Source organism: Mesoplodon mirus (genome assembly GCF_964341445.2).
Source record: "Mesoplodon mirus genome assembly, chromosome: 2".
NCBI classification, from domain to species: domain Eukaryota; kingdom Metazoa; phylum Chordata; class Mammalia; order Artiodactyla; family Ziphiidae; genus Mesoplodon; species Mesoplodon mirus.
In genome coordinates this window covers 230740199-230756878 of record NC_138977.1, presented here as the reverse complement: position 1 = coordinate 230756878, position 16680 = coordinate 230740199, and the positions used below count along the sequence as shown (strand labels likewise).

The 16680-nt window shown below is 53.6% G+C and overlaps 1 protein-coding gene across 1 annotated transcript in view; it reads left to right on the top strand.

Annotated features, from left to right (window-relative positions):
* The window catches only part of CFAP46 (cilia and flagella associated protein 46), an 88229-nt gene that overhangs the window by 26917 nt on the left and 44632 nt on the right, over positions 1-16680 (top strand). Inside the window, exons 18-25 of the mRNA XM_082611604.1 lie at positions 95-307; positions 1437-1602; positions 2312-2461; positions 3327-3434; positions 3951-4117; positions 12366-12497; positions 12874-13036; positions 14815-14899. Of these exons, the coding sequence (XP_082467730.1) occupies positions 95-307; positions 1437-1602; positions 2312-2461; positions 3327-3434; positions 3951-4117; positions 12366-12497; positions 12874-13036; positions 14815-14899 (1184 nt within the window). The remainder of the gene's footprint in view (positions 1-94; positions 308-1436; positions 1603-2311; positions 2462-3326; positions 3435-3950; positions 4118-12365; positions 12498-12873; positions 13037-14814; positions 14900-16680) is intronic.

Here is a 16680-nt window from a genome sequence, read left to right as displayed (position 1 = left end):
CCCTGGGCTCTAGGGACGGCTTCACACTGGTGTCTTAGTGCCGGTCTGGGAAGGGTCTTGATCCCGGGGAGAGCCTGACGCACGCCTTCTGTAGGACCTGGATAGAGGGCCTGTCTCAGTGCGCCATGAACAGCTGGCTGCGCTCGGCGGACATCGGGCGGAAGATACAGGAGGCGTGGATCGTGCAGAACGCCGTGGTCTACGTCCTGAACCACAACCAGCACCTCATCACGGCCGGCCGGCAGGGGGAGCTCGTGGACGCCTTGTACCACCTCCTGGGCATCGTCAAGGCCGTGGGCCACAGCGGGTGGGTGAGGCTGGCAGTCTCTGTGTGCATCCTGGCTTCCCAGGAGGGCCCCATCCTGCCCCTGCCAGAGACCCTGAGGTCAGGCCGGGAGCTGTGGGGTGGGACGTGTGGGGCCACCCTCACTAGTGCCCAGCAGCGACAGGGCCTCTGTGTACTGGCCGTGCACCCCAAGCAAGGTACTCACCCTCTCTAAGCCGCAGGGCAACGTGTGGGGATCGATGAGGTGCTCAGGCGCCCTCGGGCCCGCACACGGATTCCCAGCAGCATCACTGCCATGCAGATTCCAGCCTGTCACACTCTTGTTGCAAACAGCACGGTTCTGAGGGAGGTTGGCGAGGCCCAAGTCTCGTAGGAACAGGGGTAGAAAGCGACCTTGGTCTGATTTGGGGCGGGTGGAAAATCAGTGTCCGAGAGTTTTCATATCCAGGTGGTGTGAACTCATGAGAGACCGATGTTTTCACTACCTGAAGTTAGAAATGTGAAAGCATCAAGTCAGGTCAGACCTTTACCTAATGAGAATGACTTTTTGAAGCCCTCTTTGTGTTTTTTCTTGGTTGGGCTTTTAGTCTAAACACTCAAATTTTAAAATTTTCGTCAGATCCCGAAGCAGAAAGGCTTGAGTGAGTCAGGACACAGCTACATGTGCACATGGGGATTTTTACACTGCGAACAGGACGGAGCAGCCATGGAGGACGGGCCTGCCAGTGCCCTCATCTCTCCTCTGGGCGCGAGGCCCTGGCAGGGTCCCCAGGACCGTAGGGGTTGCAGGAGCAGCTCTCTTTCTAGGCGGGTGTCCGTGTCTCTGTCGTAGACACAGGTCAGACTGCGTTTGACGGTTTTAAATGTTTTGGTGCTGAGATGTTTCAGGAAGAAGCAGGGAGGTTCTGGTCCAAGCCCACTCCATCCGTCGACCAGTGGAGGGCCTGCTGGACACCCGGCAGCGGGCACGGTGGCCAGGTGGGCCTTTCTGTCCAGGCCCCGCAGGACTCCCTGAGGAGTCCAACCCACATGGCACAGGTGTCTCCCAGGCATGAAGGCCGCCTGTTGGAGGACGAGCCTCCACCGCAGGCAGTCCCGTCACCATGGCTTCCTCCCTGGGATGGCTGGCCCAGACATGCTTCTCTTCCAGAGACTTGGTGCTGCTGGCGATGCTCTGCAGCACCCTGGCGCGAGGCCTGATCATCACCTGGATCCCAGCCCTGACGCCAGAGAAGTCTAGAAGACACGCACGCTCAAACCCACTTCATACACCGCTGGACCCCGAGGCCGCCTCTGAAGTCAGGACCGCAGTGGAGGTGCTGCGCCTGCGGGTGGGCTTGGAGCCAGGGGGTGGCAGACCCCGGTCAGTGCAGGCGTCAGTGGGAGAGCAGTTGAGGAAGGAAAGCTGCAGGCAGTCTCAGCCACCCGGAAATGGGGCGCGGGGTGGGGGACACGCTTTCTCTAAAAGCAAGGAAACAAGATGAGGACACCTGGATGTCAGTGGTGGGGACATCCCTGCAAGTCCCAGAGCTCAGAAAAATATGAACATAAGGCCAGAAAAATAGGACCAATGCCAGTTCAGAACAGGAAAGCCGCAACACCAAATAAAAGATGCACAGACCAGGGATACGGACGGTTCCATGGTGACCGAGTGGGGTTGTTCGTCCCCTGATTGCATCTCCCGGTGACGTGGACTGTGTGGTGGTCATCCCAGTCAAGGAGGAGGGATGTTGATGGGTGTTGACAAGCATCTGATGACCCAGCACCCATTCCTAGTAAACGTGAGAGAAAGTGAGTTCTGTAGTGAGTTTGAGGGACGTGCAGAGCCTGCGGCTGCCCCAAGTGTGGCCGAGAGCAGTGCCTCCTTCCTCCTGAGGCTGTGCCTCAGCCCCAGGACTAGTGCGTGTTTGGACCACCTTCCCTTCTGGACCAAGAGCCAGGTCTGCTTGTTTTTGCAGCTTTGGGTCTTGGCTCGGGTTCCCTGTTTGGATTCAGATGTCATGAACAAGGACACCTCCGTTTCAGGTCTGCGAGTTCGCCCTGAACCTGACCAGCGGGACGGTGCCTGAGGAGGTGGTGCCCATCAGTGCCCGGCAGCAGCTCATCGCCACGTGGGTGAAGGCCAAGCAGCTGCTGCAGCAGCAAGTCAGGCCGCGCCTGGGCACGGACGAGCAGGTGCTGGCCGGGGGGCGCCCCCGCTGAAGTCTTCCCCACCCGAGGGCGAGCAGCCTGGGGGACAGGGTGGTGGGGCTGCGGAACGAGTGCCTCCCTTCAGGAGGGTCCGTCCTTGCCGAGGCCGACCCCTGAGAGATGGGGCATGAGGCCTCCTCTGCCTGCCTGGCCGCTGGAACATCCCCTTGTTCCTCCAGCCGACTGGCCACGGTTCTAACTGTCTGCCAAGAGCCGCTGGGCCTCTGGGCTGCTGTCCACCCTCAGTGACCCCTCGCCGTGGCTCTGTCTGGAGGTGTGTCTAGGCCAGAGGGGGGCACCTCCCTGGCAGGGCTCCACGGGCCACCTGAGCTGTGAGTGCAAGGCCGTCGCGGTGAGGGGCCAGGGGAGCAACCAGGGACCCAGAGGGGAGGGGGCAGGGCCAGCCCCACGGCTTCTGCTCCTGCAGACGTGGGCCGTGGATGGACACCAGTGGGAGGTTCCCTGAGCCCAGCTGGAGCCCAGGACACGTGGCTCAGGTGGGAAGTGAGGCTGGAAGGCGGGGTCCCTCAGGGAGGGGCATCTGAGCCTGCCAGGAGTGAGCACCGGGTTGGAGCAGGACCAAGGGACGGGCCTCCAGGCAGAGGGCCACCCGCTGTGCCTGGCCACCTGCCCTCCACCACTGGCCGGGTCAGCCAGCCGCCGGGCCACCGCAGGGACTGCAGCGCCTGCTCCTCCCTCTATTACACGACGAGGTAGCTCGGGGACAAGCATTTACACAAACAGCTCCGATCGGTGCCGCAGAGCTGCTGTTTCTCAGGGTCACTTCCCGAGTCGTCCAGATCCTCCAGCCCCGGGGCTGACGGGCCCCCCTGCACTTCCTTCCCACCAGGGCACCAACGAGGACATCAGCTCGGTGACCAGAGTCCTCGTGGCTCTGGAGATGTACTCCTGCAACGGGCTGGGCCTCGTGGACTTCACTGTGCCCCCCTTGGCTCAGGTAGCTGTCGCTCCCTCACCCCACAGGTGTCACCTCCCCCCATTGTCACCTCCCCCCAGAAGTCACCTTCCTGCCCCTTGGCCCACGTAGGTGTCACTAGGCGCCTGGTAGGCACTCCAGGGGCTGTGCCCCGACAAGGCTCCCCACCTCGAGGTGCTTATTCGAATCCTGCTGTTGAGACAAGGAGCCCCAGGTGGCCAGCGGCCCTGCCACGTTCTCAGCACAGCGCTCCCAGCAGAGCCGAGTGGTCCCCTCAGGGCCCCTGAGCCTGGTCTCCTGGCTCGTCAGAGGGCAGGGCTGCCCGTGTGGCAGGAACGCAGTGTGGACACTGGGACATTTGTCCCCAACCCGCCAGCCCCACCCAGGCTTGGCTGCAGTTGGCAGCTGGAGCCTCAACCTCGCAGGTGACTCAGCCTAGGCCGGGTGACCACTGGACCCGTCCATGTGATGTCAGCCGTGAGCTGGCAGCAGAGACTCCCCCGACTCACAGACGTCCCCCTCCCCTGCCCCTGGCAGCTGGTGAAGATGGCCTTGGAGTGCAGCTGGTCGGACCCCCTTGTGGAGCTGCAGACCCTGACGCGGCTGACCCACTTCACCTACGTGGCCCGGGACCACGAGGCCACCGTGACCTGCTCGCAGAAGGCCATCCAGACAGGCATCAAGCACCTGCAGGCCTTCAGTCCGTGAGTCACCCCAGCGCCTGACCCGTGTCCCTGGGGCGCGGTGCCTCCTCCGAGCCCACCAGGCGGGGCCCACAGCCTCACCTGCTCGGCCCTGGAGCTGCCCCGCCAGCCCCGCGTCGGCCGGGGCGACGCCTCAGCTGCGGCCCCCGGAGAGCCGTGTTCAGCAGGATCCCAAGGCCCCACAAGCCCCGCCAGCTGCGGGCGTGACTGGGGCTCAGAGGCTGAAAGGGCTGCAAGGCTCGACTGGCGGCCGCTCCCACGGGCAGGCAGCTTTGTTGAGAGTAGTTTTGAGCAGGCGACTTAGGAGGCCACGTAAATTCGGAAGTAACTGAAGGGTGATTTCAGTGAAAGGAGAATACCCCCCTGCCACTGGCTCCTCTCCGCCCGAGCGCTGCTGGCGCGGGCTCTCCAGGGCCCCCGGGACGGCCACAGACGCTCCAGGCCGCTTGCTCCTGTGCCCCGGGCCCCATTCAGCTCGTCAGTAATCAGGGCTCCTGATCCTTCCCTTTTCCTGAACAGGAGGCTGTTTTAAAGTTGTTTCTGTTGTGAGTATTTCTGCTGGAAAGACTGTTTCCCTTGAGGCTCTTCTCTTTGCCTTACTTCTGAGTTTATTTCCTGAAAGACGGGATCCCGGCCTCCAGGCCAGGAAGACACCCATCATGGCCGCACAGCCAAGCTGACCGCTCGAGGCCGGATCCAAGGAGGCCTGGCCTCCTGCCTCTGGGTGATGGGAGTGGAGGCCTGAGCCTCTCTTGGTCAGGATCCCGGGGCCAGGTGCGGGAGCACGGCCGCCACATCCCAGCGGCCGCTCTGGGGCCTGCGTGGGACACCCCCGTGGGTGTTTGGGGGCTGACAAGTGACCACGACCCGAGCTGTGGTCACCCGCCTCGCACGCAGCCAAGGCCACAGGCTGCTCAGAGCTCCCATGGAGGCCCCACCCGCACCTCTTCTGTCCCTGCAGCAGCTCCTGGGCAGGGGCTGCGGTGCCCGCACTGGGAGCAAGGAAACCAAGGCAGGCAGAGGCTGAGGCCCTCGCCGAGGCCACCCAGCAGGTGGAGGCGGAGCTGGGACTGGAGCCCAGGCAGCTGGTTGCATGTCTGGAAGTTTCCCTGTGAAAACCAAGGCAGCTGAAGCAGAGGCTGGATGGAGCCCCCAGGCCAGCCCAGCATGTCTCACTGTGCCCACCCCCCACAAGGGGCTTTCCCTCGTGACTGTCTTTCCTCCAAAACAGAGGTGGCTTTTGCTCAACAATCCACCCTGAGAAGGACTTTGCTTCTTAAAGGCTTTCGAACGTCCTGCCCTGGCCTCACTGTGCAGCAGGTGGGGGCCGAGGGCTCCGTGACGGCCAGGGGGCCTCCGGCTCAGGTGCCCAGCCTATGGAGACGGAGAAGGCGCAGTGGTGGCGCACTGAACACCCGGCCCCCCGGCAGGACATCTGATACCAGGCAGGGACTCGGGGTTCCTCCTGGAAGCCTCTGGTCCTTAACACAGAGGTCCCCACCAGACACTGGTCTCCACCACCAACTGTAAAGCTGGGCCCGTCAGCAGACAAGCCATTCCGAGCTCCCCCAGCATCTCATACACACTCTCCAGTGTGAACCGAGGGCCCTCAGACTTTTGAGAAGGCCCTCAGCTCTGAAGAGAAGACCAACGAGAAGAAATAGGGAAAATTACTCTGGATGAAACTGTCAGCTTTTATAATATAATGTCCAGTTATCTCACCAGGGAAGGCAGGTTCATTCAGGAATAGCAGAGGAATTGCAATTAGAGAAATGCAAACTTTGGTGGACCACAGGAAATCTGGAAAACAAGGAGGGGGATCTTGCTTTTCTAGGAAAAAGGGGGAGTCAGGAGGGGCTGTGATAGCCAGAGTCCACTGGGGGAGTTGGGGGTCCAAAGTACCGAGGCTTCCTGTTGGCTGTCTGTGCCGGTCTCTGATCGGCTGGGCTGTCGGGGGTGGAGGGAAGGTTCCTTCCTCCTGCTGGACAGTGAGTAGAGGCCCCTTCCTGTCTGAGATGTAGGCGAGGCCCCTTGCTGTTTGGGGTAATTGCGGTGCGTGGCGGACGTGGGACCTTCCTGACAGGCCTGGCCTGACTCTAGCTGTAGCTGAGGTTTCTGTAATTCATTCCACAGAACAGATTACATGATGATCAGAAGAAATATTAAAAATAATAATAATAACCTCCAAGGTATTTGAGAAGATGCAGCATTTAAAAGTTAAAATGTAGTGTTGTGGAAAAGGAATGAGGATCAAAAGGAAAAGGACTAAAGATCTCTTCAAAATTAAAAAGGTAATTTCTGAAGTTGAAAATAAAGTCAGTGAAGGGCTAGAAGCTAAAGTGTGAGGAAATCGTGCAGAAAATATATGAAGAAAGACAGGAAATGTGACAGAAAAGTCAGAAGAAACAACAGGAGGTCCTAAACCCAACTATCGGAATTCCAGAAAGAGGGAAGAACGCGTTCTTAAGAAAGGAGTGGGGCTTCCCTGGTGGCGCAGTGGTTGAGAGTCCACCTGCCGATGTAGGGGACACGGGTTCGTGCCCCGGTCCAGGAAGATCTCACATGCCGCGGAGCGGCTGTGTCTGTGAGCCATGGCCGCTGAGCCTGCGCATCCGGAGCCTGTGCTCCGCAGCGGCAGAGGCCACAACAGTGAGAGGCCCGCGTACCGCAAAAAAAAAAAAAAAAAAAAAAAAAAAAACTGAACAAAAACAAACAAACAAAAAACAAAAAAAGAGAAAGGAGTGAAACGCAGGAGCTTCCCTGAGTAGAGGACACCATCTCATGATTGACCCTCCCACTAAATGACTGGCGAGAAGAATGAAGAGATACATCCAGGTACGTCAAGGGATCATCAGGTCACAGTAGATACGGAGACTATCCTATAGCGTTTAGAAGAAAAGAAAAAGAAGGAAATAGAAATGCAACAGTCTTCTCAGAAACCATCACTAGAAGCTAAAAGAAAGTGGAACGTTCTAAGTGTAAGTAGTTTTCAACATGTAATTCTAACTCACCCAAACTTTCAAGTATCCCAGTGAAGAAAGCTACTTTTAAACAGATGAGGACCTAGAAAATGTATTTGTCACACACCTGTTTTTAGAAAGTTAATTGAGGATACACTCCAGAAAAACAAGGGAGTAACCCAGAAAAGAGAAAGATATTGGATGCTGGAAATGGAGATGCAATCCAGAAAAGGTGCTGAGCTGCGCTGCTTGCTGAGAGAGCCTCCTCGGCAAGGATGTAGGGGAGGGCCCTGGGGGTGCAGGCAGGGCCAAAGGAGGACCCAGTGTTGTGGAGAGTTTACAGGTATTGTGGTAAAGGAGGGAGGGAGAAAAGCCAGTTGGAAATGCCAGGAGATAACAAAGGTAATAGCTTGCCTCTTCAGTGAAAAACACAGACATTATCATGGTGTTTATTGAATTCCAGTGTTAGGATTAGCATTTTGACAAAGAAGACTTATTTGTGGTTACCTAGTAAAATATCAGTGTTACCAATTTTGACAGTACAAAAGTAAAGTAAAAGCACAGATAACATATTTTAGCAGCGGGAAGGGGGAAGAGGACAGGTGGCGTGAGACCCTCATCTGAGAAGCTGAATAGTCGGGTGTCACTTTGTGGGACCACAAGATATTCTGAGGTACAAAGATAATAAATAAGGGAATTAAAAGTAATGCTGGGACCAGCTATATTCATAAGTTGGGAAAAGGGACTTCTATAGGTAATGTTTAAAATTTATAAATTGGGAAATCAAGATAGAAGCCATTTTTTTGGAGGAAAGCATATACCTGCTAGAAGACAGAGCTGAAGACCTAGGAGTCATTCCCTCTTGGGAATAGGACTGGGGGCTGGGTTGGGGAGTAGTTCTTAACCATGTGGTAGGTACCACTTTGATAAAAATTAAAAGGTTAATTTTAAAAGAAAGAAAAAGACTACATTCATAAAGAAAGAGTCGGTGTGTGAGGGCTGCTGCATCGTCTTCCTATAACGGAGTTAAGGCTGATTTCACTAGTTGCGGGCACAGCAGAGCTCGTCAGGGGACGGGGTGGCAGGGTGCCTGCTGCAGTGACGGGTGTGTGCCCCAGCTTCGCCGTTCTTTCCTCAATGATTCTTAAATTATCTTTTATTTTAAAACAGCAATTCTTATAATAAAATAGGCTAAAAACATAAATGTTTACATATGGTAATAGGGAAAGGGGAGGTCATACAAGACTGTAAAAGTTTGGTTTTCACCTTAAGACCTTTGAGAACTCATTTGCAGACTGTTGCTGTCCTCTAGTGGTAATTGGTGTCACTGCTCTCAGTGGGGTCACCCCCTACCCGGGTTTGACTGTGGACCTGACCCGTTTCTCTCCACACCGAGGGCCAGCTGTGTCTAGGCCTGGAGCTGGGCGCCAGGAGGCTGGACAGGCAGAGGTGAGCGGCCCTTGGTTCTTTAGGGGATGCCGACTGCACAGTGGTCTTGCTGGCCCCTCAGAGCCTTGGACCCTGTCTCCAGTCAGCAGAATCCATGGTCAACTTCAGCACGTGGTGTGTACTGCAGATGATTCACCTTTTTTCAAAAAAATTATACGTATTTCAAATTTTTATGCTATTTTTTCTATTTTGCAAGTTATGTAAAGAAACTCAGGGTGGAGTTGGTCACAGTAATTTTTATGATAGCATTTCACAGTAATAGTGAAAATAGTTTTCAGATCTTGGTGAAAAATAGTGCAGTTACTAATCAATTAGTATTCTCACCTCTGAGTGTGTAATTACGAGAATCAGTTTCACATTTATACTATTAATGTAAAGGAATATATATTAATAAGGAATTTCACGTAGATCCCTGAAACAGACCAACAGAGGTTACCTTCCTACTTTGTTTAGCACTTTCATTTAACATAATCACCAACACTGTTGGGTTTTTATGTGAACTTAAAAGTCACTTTTTCTACCATTTCTGGCCATGACACACAATGGATCTCATACTCTTGTGCTATTTTAAAAACTGTAAAACTTGACAAAATACATGAAAGAACTGCTTCCAGACATTGGCCAACAGATGGCCCAAGGCCACTCTTGCAAGAAGAGGCCATCAGAAGTGAGCCCCACATGCCCCCTCGCGCTCTGCCTGGGGGCGCAGGGCACTGCCCAAACTGCAGCTCCAGGAGCTGGAGCCCAGACAGAAGAAATGCTCGCGGGAGACAGAGACCAAACCCTGGGGCTGCCGGGGCCTCTGACTCCACAGGATGCAAGACGAGCGAGGAGGTTCCCGGACAGAGAAGGCCAGATCCCGCAGGCCTGGCAGGAAGCAGGCGACAGAGAGGCCAGAGGCCCTGTGCTGACCCAGGAGAGTCAGGGAGCCCTCGCTGAACCGCCGGGCATTCGGGAAGACCACGCCTTAGGGGCTGGGCTCTAAGGGCCACGCAAGACTTGCCCTAAGACTCCTAGTCCAGATCTCAGTAGGCTAAGGGTGAGCCACAGGTGAATTCACTGCCTGCCAGAATGAAACCCCACCTTCCTTTAAAGCAAGGCAACATAATCCACACTCTCAGCAAGACAGCCCTCCACCCCTGCCCCCCACCCAGGGCCCAGCATAACAGCAAACGTCACCAGGCATGTGGAAAAACAAGAAACTGTGGCCCATACCAGGAGAAAAAGCAGTCAGCTGACTCAGACATGACTCAGATGTTGGAATTAGCAGACGATGGATTTAAAACAGTTATTGTAAATACAAGAAAGGAAAGAAAGGATTTTAATGGGCAAATTGCAGGTGGTGTATTTCAACAAAGAAATGGAAACTCTAATTAAAGAACTAAGTAGAAATTCTAGAAATGACAAGTATGATCTCTGACATGGAAATATCACTGGGAGAGCTTGAATTTGAACACTGGGGAAGTGATCAGTAACCCTGAGCGCAGGTCAGCACACTGTGGAAACTGAAGCACAGGGAGAAAGGCCTGAAAAACAGGAGCAGTGCCTCGGGGACCAGTGGGCTAGTGCCCATGGGCCAGCACAAGTGCAGGTGTGGTCTCAGAAGGGCTGAGGCCAGAGGGCGAGGCGGGAATACATATATTCGAAAATGTAATAGCTGAAATTGTTTCCAATTGAATTAAAAATATCAACCCAGAGATCCAAGATTTTCAATGAACTCCAAGCAGGATATACACGAGGGAAGCCACACCTATTTTTATTGTAGTCAAATCGCTGGAGACCAAGGTGACAAGAAAACCCTGGAAGGAAGGTGGAAGGGGAAAAGGATGCATTACACACAGGGAAAGAGGGATGAGAGGTGAGTTCTCAACAGGAACAATGTAAACCATCTTAAGTGGTAAAAAAGAAAAAACCCTGTTGATCTAGAATTCTATATACACCAACAATTGCCTTTGAAACATGAAGGCAAAATCAAGCCATTTTAGATTAATTAAAACTAAGAGAATCCATTCCCAGAAGACCCACAGAACAAGAAATGCTAAAGGAAGTTCTTCAGCCTGAAGGAAGATGGTACCAGATGGAAACTCAGTTCAGGAAGTAGAGAAGAACGCCCCAAGTGGTGACTGTGTGGCTGAACATAAAAGGTTTTTCCCCCTTCGGTTCTTAAATTCTTTAAAAGACACACGCCCGTTTCAAACAAAAATACATTGTATTGTGGGATTATTAACAAATGTGGAAGTAAAATGTATGACAGTGGTAACACCAAGGATGGGAATGGGAGAGACAGGGGTATATCGAGAGTTCTTACACCACCTGTGAAGTGATATAATATTAATTCACCGTAGACTGTGATTAGTTAGGAATGTATGTTGCAGTCTCTAGAGCAAGTACTACAGAAACAATAAAAGAATTATACCTAGACATCCAATGGAGAAGATAGAACTGAATACTAAAAATATTCAGTTAAGCCAAAAGAGGGAGGGAAGAAAGAACGAACATGTAGGACAGAAGGAAAGCGAAGAGCAAGATAGAAGATTTCACCCAACCACAGCAACAGATCTACTAAATGTAAATGGACCAACCCTCCACTTAAAGTGCAGAGTTTATCCCACTGGGCCCCAAAAGCAAGACCCAACTCGGAGCCATTTTCAAGAGACACTCTTCAGATACAAAGACACAGGTGAAGAGTAAAAGGAGGGGGAAAGATGGCCTCTGCAGCACCAGCTGCAAGAACGCTGTGGGGCTGTAGTAAAGCTCCCAGGATGTGGGATCAGAGATGAGAGACATTTCACAGTGATAAAAGGGTTCAGTCAGCAAGAACTCATAAAAAGTTTAAATGTGTACACACTTAGCAGCAGAACTTCAAAGTTCAAGGAGCAAAAAGTTATACAGCCACAATTATAGCTGTAGATTTCGACACTCCTCTCTCAGTGGCTGATAGAACAAAGTAAGCTGTAAGCATATAGATGGTCACCGTCAGCAGGTCACCCAGTTGTCATTGACAGACTCTCCCCAAGGACTACGTCCTAAAGATCCAGGTCTCCAGGACAGCAACGCCAGGGCCCAGGCGGGGCCAGGCTCTCCTCCACCTCCCGCCGGGTTGGCATGCCCATCCTGGGGGACGGGGCCAGCCTCCGATTCACCCCCAGAGCATGAGCTTGACCGTGCCCTGCAGATCCTTGCAGGCTGAGGGACAGCCTCTTTCTCCCCTAGACTCCTGACGGGCAGGGTGGCGGAGCAGCTGGCTCCTGCAGACAGGTACCTGGCTTTGGGGCCTCCCAGGCCATGTGGGGGTGGTCTACCCAGAAACCAGTGCTTTTCTCCTGAGTAAGCCTGGTGCCCCCGAGCCGATTTGCAGGGACGTGCGTGCGGTTGTTATGTGCACAAGCCACGGCTTGGCTGAGAGAAGAGAGCTTATGGCACCCTTGACGTTGCTGAGTCTACATTGTACGTTCTGAGCTCTCAGCGCAGAGCCTAGGCCCCCTGAAGAAGACGTGCTCTGGGGCACGGGGAACGGGCCCCATTGCTCTGGCAGGGCCCGGCCTCGCTTGGGCGCCTTGTTCTGTTGCTGCCGCTGCCGCACAAGACACCCGACGTGTTAGTCATTCAAACATCAGCTTATGATTCTGTCTCGTGGTTCTGCGGGTTGACTGGACTCAGCCAGTTAGCTCTGGTTTGGGGACCTTCATGACGTTACTCTGGACTCCTCAGGGCTCTCTCCAGGGGGCGGGGTGGGGTGTCTCCAGGGGGCGGGGTGGGGTGTCCCCAGGGCTCTCCCCTCTCGGCAGCACCTCCCCCCCAGGAGCCTCCTGGTAGCCGTGGCGCTTGTCTGTCTCCAGGGTGGAGGCTGAGTTGGTGGCGGAGATGCTGAGCACCGCAGCCTGCATCCAGGGCAGGAGCATCATGGATAACCTCAAGGGCCAGAAGCAGCTGCGCCTGATGGCCGCCAAGGCCTTCGTAGAGAGTGCGAGGTGGGCTGCGGCCCCCGGTGGCCAGAGTCATTGTGCACGTGGCGCGTCTGGGGTGCGTGTTTTCGGTGGGGATGATGGCGACTGTGGCGCATGGTGCTCGCTGGGGACTGTCCCCGAGGCCAGCCCCTCCCCCAGTGGCCCTGTGACCAGGGTCATCGCCTGCCCCGTGCGGTGACACCCACCTCACCCCCGGGGGTTCCCGGCAGCCCTGAGTGTCTGAGCCAGGACGGGCCCGAGGAACGGGGAGCCGAGGCTCGTGAGTAGGTCACAGCAGGGCTGCCCTGAGCAGAGCCCGTCCTGGTCCCGCAGAGCCGTCTTGGGGCCCCACCCCTCCCCTCGGCACCTACACCTGTCCAGGCCAGACCTTCCCTTCCAGGTTTGGGGGCATCGCGGGGAGCAGCGCCCTGGTGATGCAGGCCGCCCGACACTTCTGGAACACCTGGCTCCCACTGCTGTCCTCTGCGGTCAACAGGAAGAAGTGCAAGAGTGCCACGCAGAGGGTCATCAGCATCATCAACGAGACGGAGGCCAGAAAGCAGGTGCGCTCTGGGCCGCCCCTCGCGTCCTTCCTCCGGAAAGGTGGGCGAGGTTCCCGAGGAAAGACGGGCCCCATGGGACCACTCAAGCAATGAACACGACGGCGGCATGGGGGGCAGGGGACGGTGACACCCGTGAGATCCCAGCGGGGCAGGCGGGCGGCTCCTGGCTGCACTCAGGGCTCAGCTCTGCCCTCCCCCATCCCCGAGGGAACCCTAACTCAGACCCAGAAAGCTCCAGTAGGAAAGGGGAGAGGAGGGAGGGTGGGGGCACAGACCCACGCAGGGCCCAGGGAGGTTTCGCCTGACGGTGGACAGGCATCTGGTGGGCCTCAGGGAGTGAGGCCCCCTCCCCCTCCGCCATCGCCCAGGAGTGCGGTAGGTCGTGGCCCGGGGACCTCCCTTGATCTGAGAGAGAAAGCGGCAGTCTGTCACCTCTGAGTATCACGCTAGCTGTGAGTTTTTCATAACTTTATTGTGTTGAGGAATTTTCCCACCACTCCTAGTTTTCTGAGAGATTTTGTGATGAAACGTTTTTGGATTCTGTCAAATGCCTTTTCTCCATCAGTTGAGCTGATCGTGTGGTTTTCTCCTTTATCCTATTAAGGTGATGGGTTACACTGATTGGCCTCCTTCTGTTGGACCACCCTTGTGTCCCTGGGATAAATTTCCCTTGGTCACGGTGAATAATATTTTTACTGTGTTGTTGGATTTGATTTGCAATTCAGCAACTTACTTTGTTGAGAATTTTTGCATCTATAGTCATAAAGGGTATTCATCTATAATTTTCTTTTCTTGTGATGTCTTTATCTGGACTCCCTATCAAAGTAATGCTAGCCTCATAGAATGAGTTAGGAAATGTTCCTTCCTCTTCAATTTTTTGAAGAGTTGAGAAGGATAAGTGTTATTCTTTTTTTTAATGTTTGGTAGAATTCACCTGGGAAGCCATCTGGTCCAGGAATTTTCTTAACTGGAAGGTTTCTGATTGCTGATTCAGTCTTTACTGTTAGAAGTTTGTTGACATTTTTTATTTCTTCTTGAGTCAGCTTAGGCAATTTGAGTGTTTCAAGAGGTTTTTCCATTTCTTGTAGGTTATCTAATTTGTTGGAAGACAATTGCTAATAGTATTCTATTATAGTTCTTTTTATCATTGTTTCCACTTTCATTTCTGATTTTAGTTATTTGGTCTTCTCTCATCTTTTCTTTGCCAGTCCAGCTAAAGTTTTGTCTATTTTGTTGATCTTTGCAAAGAATCGATTTTTGGTTTCACTGATTTTTTTCCTATTATTTTTCTATGCTCTAATCCTTAACATTCCCTTCCTTCTGCTGATCTTGGATTTAATTTGTTCTTTTTCAAGTTCCTTAAGGTGTAAACTTAGGTTGTTGGCTTGAGATCTTTCTTCTTTTTCAGTGTCAGCATTTGCAGCTATAAACTTCCCTCTGAACCCTGCTTTTGCCACGTCCCATAAGTTCTCCTCATGTGCTTTTGATCCTATTGACTCAAAGCTATAAAACTGACTTGTCTGCTTCGTGTCATTAAAAGCCGTAGACTGTGTTGCAGGGCTAGTCTGTGCATGTGTGTATGTGTTTTGAGGTAGTAAACCTTGAACTGGAGTGCCTTCTCTTACAGGGGAAATGTGATTCCACTTTTTGTGACTTAGTATTTCAGAAATTTAGCTGCAGTTTCCGTAATTCAATGCTGAAACAAATGAAAAACAAACTGGTGAAAGAAGAAACTGCAACTTTCAAACGTCTGTATTGTTGATTTGTTTTTGCTTTAGGAAAAAGGGAAGACGCTGCTTCTGCACCAGTGGCCCACAGCCGACTTCCAAAGTGGAGGGACGACGGAAGGGTGTTTCCTCTCAGGTTTGTAGATGCAGGACAGACGGAGCCACAGACATGAGGCCGGGGCAGGGCCTGGTGTTGTTAGATACCGAGCCTTGTGTAGAACAGGTGAAGTCGTGGCAGTGACCACGGGAAATGCCTGCTCAGCACTGAACTCAGGCAGGCAAGGTGAGGGTGAGGGCTCCTCGTGAGCAATCAGGGACCCCCACTGTAAGCACGAGGAAACCCCCCAAGCCTAGATGGCCCCCCAGTTCAGGGCCACCCTGCGCCCTCTCAGGCAGCCTTGAAATCTAGCCTCTGGGTTTTTCTGACAGGTAAATCACACTTTTCCATTTCCATAAAAATGTGGAGATATACTTCTGCGAAAAAAAGTAGTGACCTTAATAAAACATATTGTATAATTTATTTCTAAAATAAAAAATGGGGCTTCCCTGGTGGCGCAGTGGTTGAGAGTCCGCCTGCCGATTCAGAGGACGAGGGTTCGTGCCCCGGTCCGGGAGGATCCCACATGCCGCAGAGTGGCTGGGCCTGTGAGCCATGGCCGCTGAGCCTGCGCGTCCGGAGCCTGTGCTCCGCAATGGGAGAGGCCACAACAGTGAGAGGCCCGTGTACCGGAAAAAAAAAAAAAAGATTATTTGCTAAAAAAGAATCACCCCTGTTAGTGTAAGGGCCACGGTGTATACTGCACAGCGTGAGTGTGTGGATTAGAGCCGTGGCCCCTCCCTCAGGTGCCTCAGGATCTACGAGAGAGAGTAACTCGATTTAAAATAGTGAACACAGATGTGACCATGTGTAATTAAATACTGAGTTGACCTCTAGACCCCCGCAGGTAAGATTGTTTGCTGGAGCCGCAGAGGGAGGTGCAGACAGCAGCCCAGACCCGCAAGACTGCGAGGCCCGGTGAGGAGCCGGCTGCTTGGGGTCCCGGCACCACCCGGAGCGCGTGGAGCCCGTGTACGCTTTACTCCACATGCTGAAACATACTCAGATAGCTAAATGGGTTAGCAGCTTTAACAATTCAAATCATAGGGAGAAATGAGAAAGTAGAATTGAGCAAAGCAATGTTTTGAGGAAAGATTACTGCCTAAAGTTTAGAGTGATCAAAGAGGCACACTTTCAAAATACATGAAAATTTAAATAATGAGAAATGCAGAAAATTAAAAAGTAAACACTGGAAAAGTACTGGCATCAAATTCAGCAGCTAAACGATCCATTTCTATAATGCTTGAGCAGTCGCATTAGTCAGGTTACAAGATGCCTCACTGCAGTAACAAATGACCCCGACGGCTCAGCAGCTGAACTCGCACGGGCAGTCTCTCCCTCCTCGTCCGAGGCACTGTCTGGAATTTCTGGCAAGCGGGGTTGCCACGTCCAGGGGCATGTGCCCCTGCTGCCAACCAGGGGGTGCAGAGCCCTGACTGTAAGAGCCCTCACCACCGCGGCGTGTGGTTCCGAGTTGGCCCAGCTGAGATGAGAGGAGGAAAGCACGCTACGGAACCCACGTGGTTCCCAAGTGTCAGACGTTGACCAGTTTATCTGCTCACGTGCCTAAATCCACCTGCTCCTGGGCAACTGTATTCCGTCCTATCGCTGGCAGTGGGGGGCCACGGTGAGCCCTCAGGCCCCGAGTGGTGTGAGTTGGCGCTGTCCTCCTAGCCAGCAGCCGGACAACCTGCCGGCAGGATCCATGGGAGTGTTCACCCCTTTGCTATAACGATTCAAAAACGGGAAAGAGAGCTACACGGTCAGTGAGGTAAAACAGGGCAACCTGAGTATCTGGTACCAGGGGCAGGGGCTCTGCG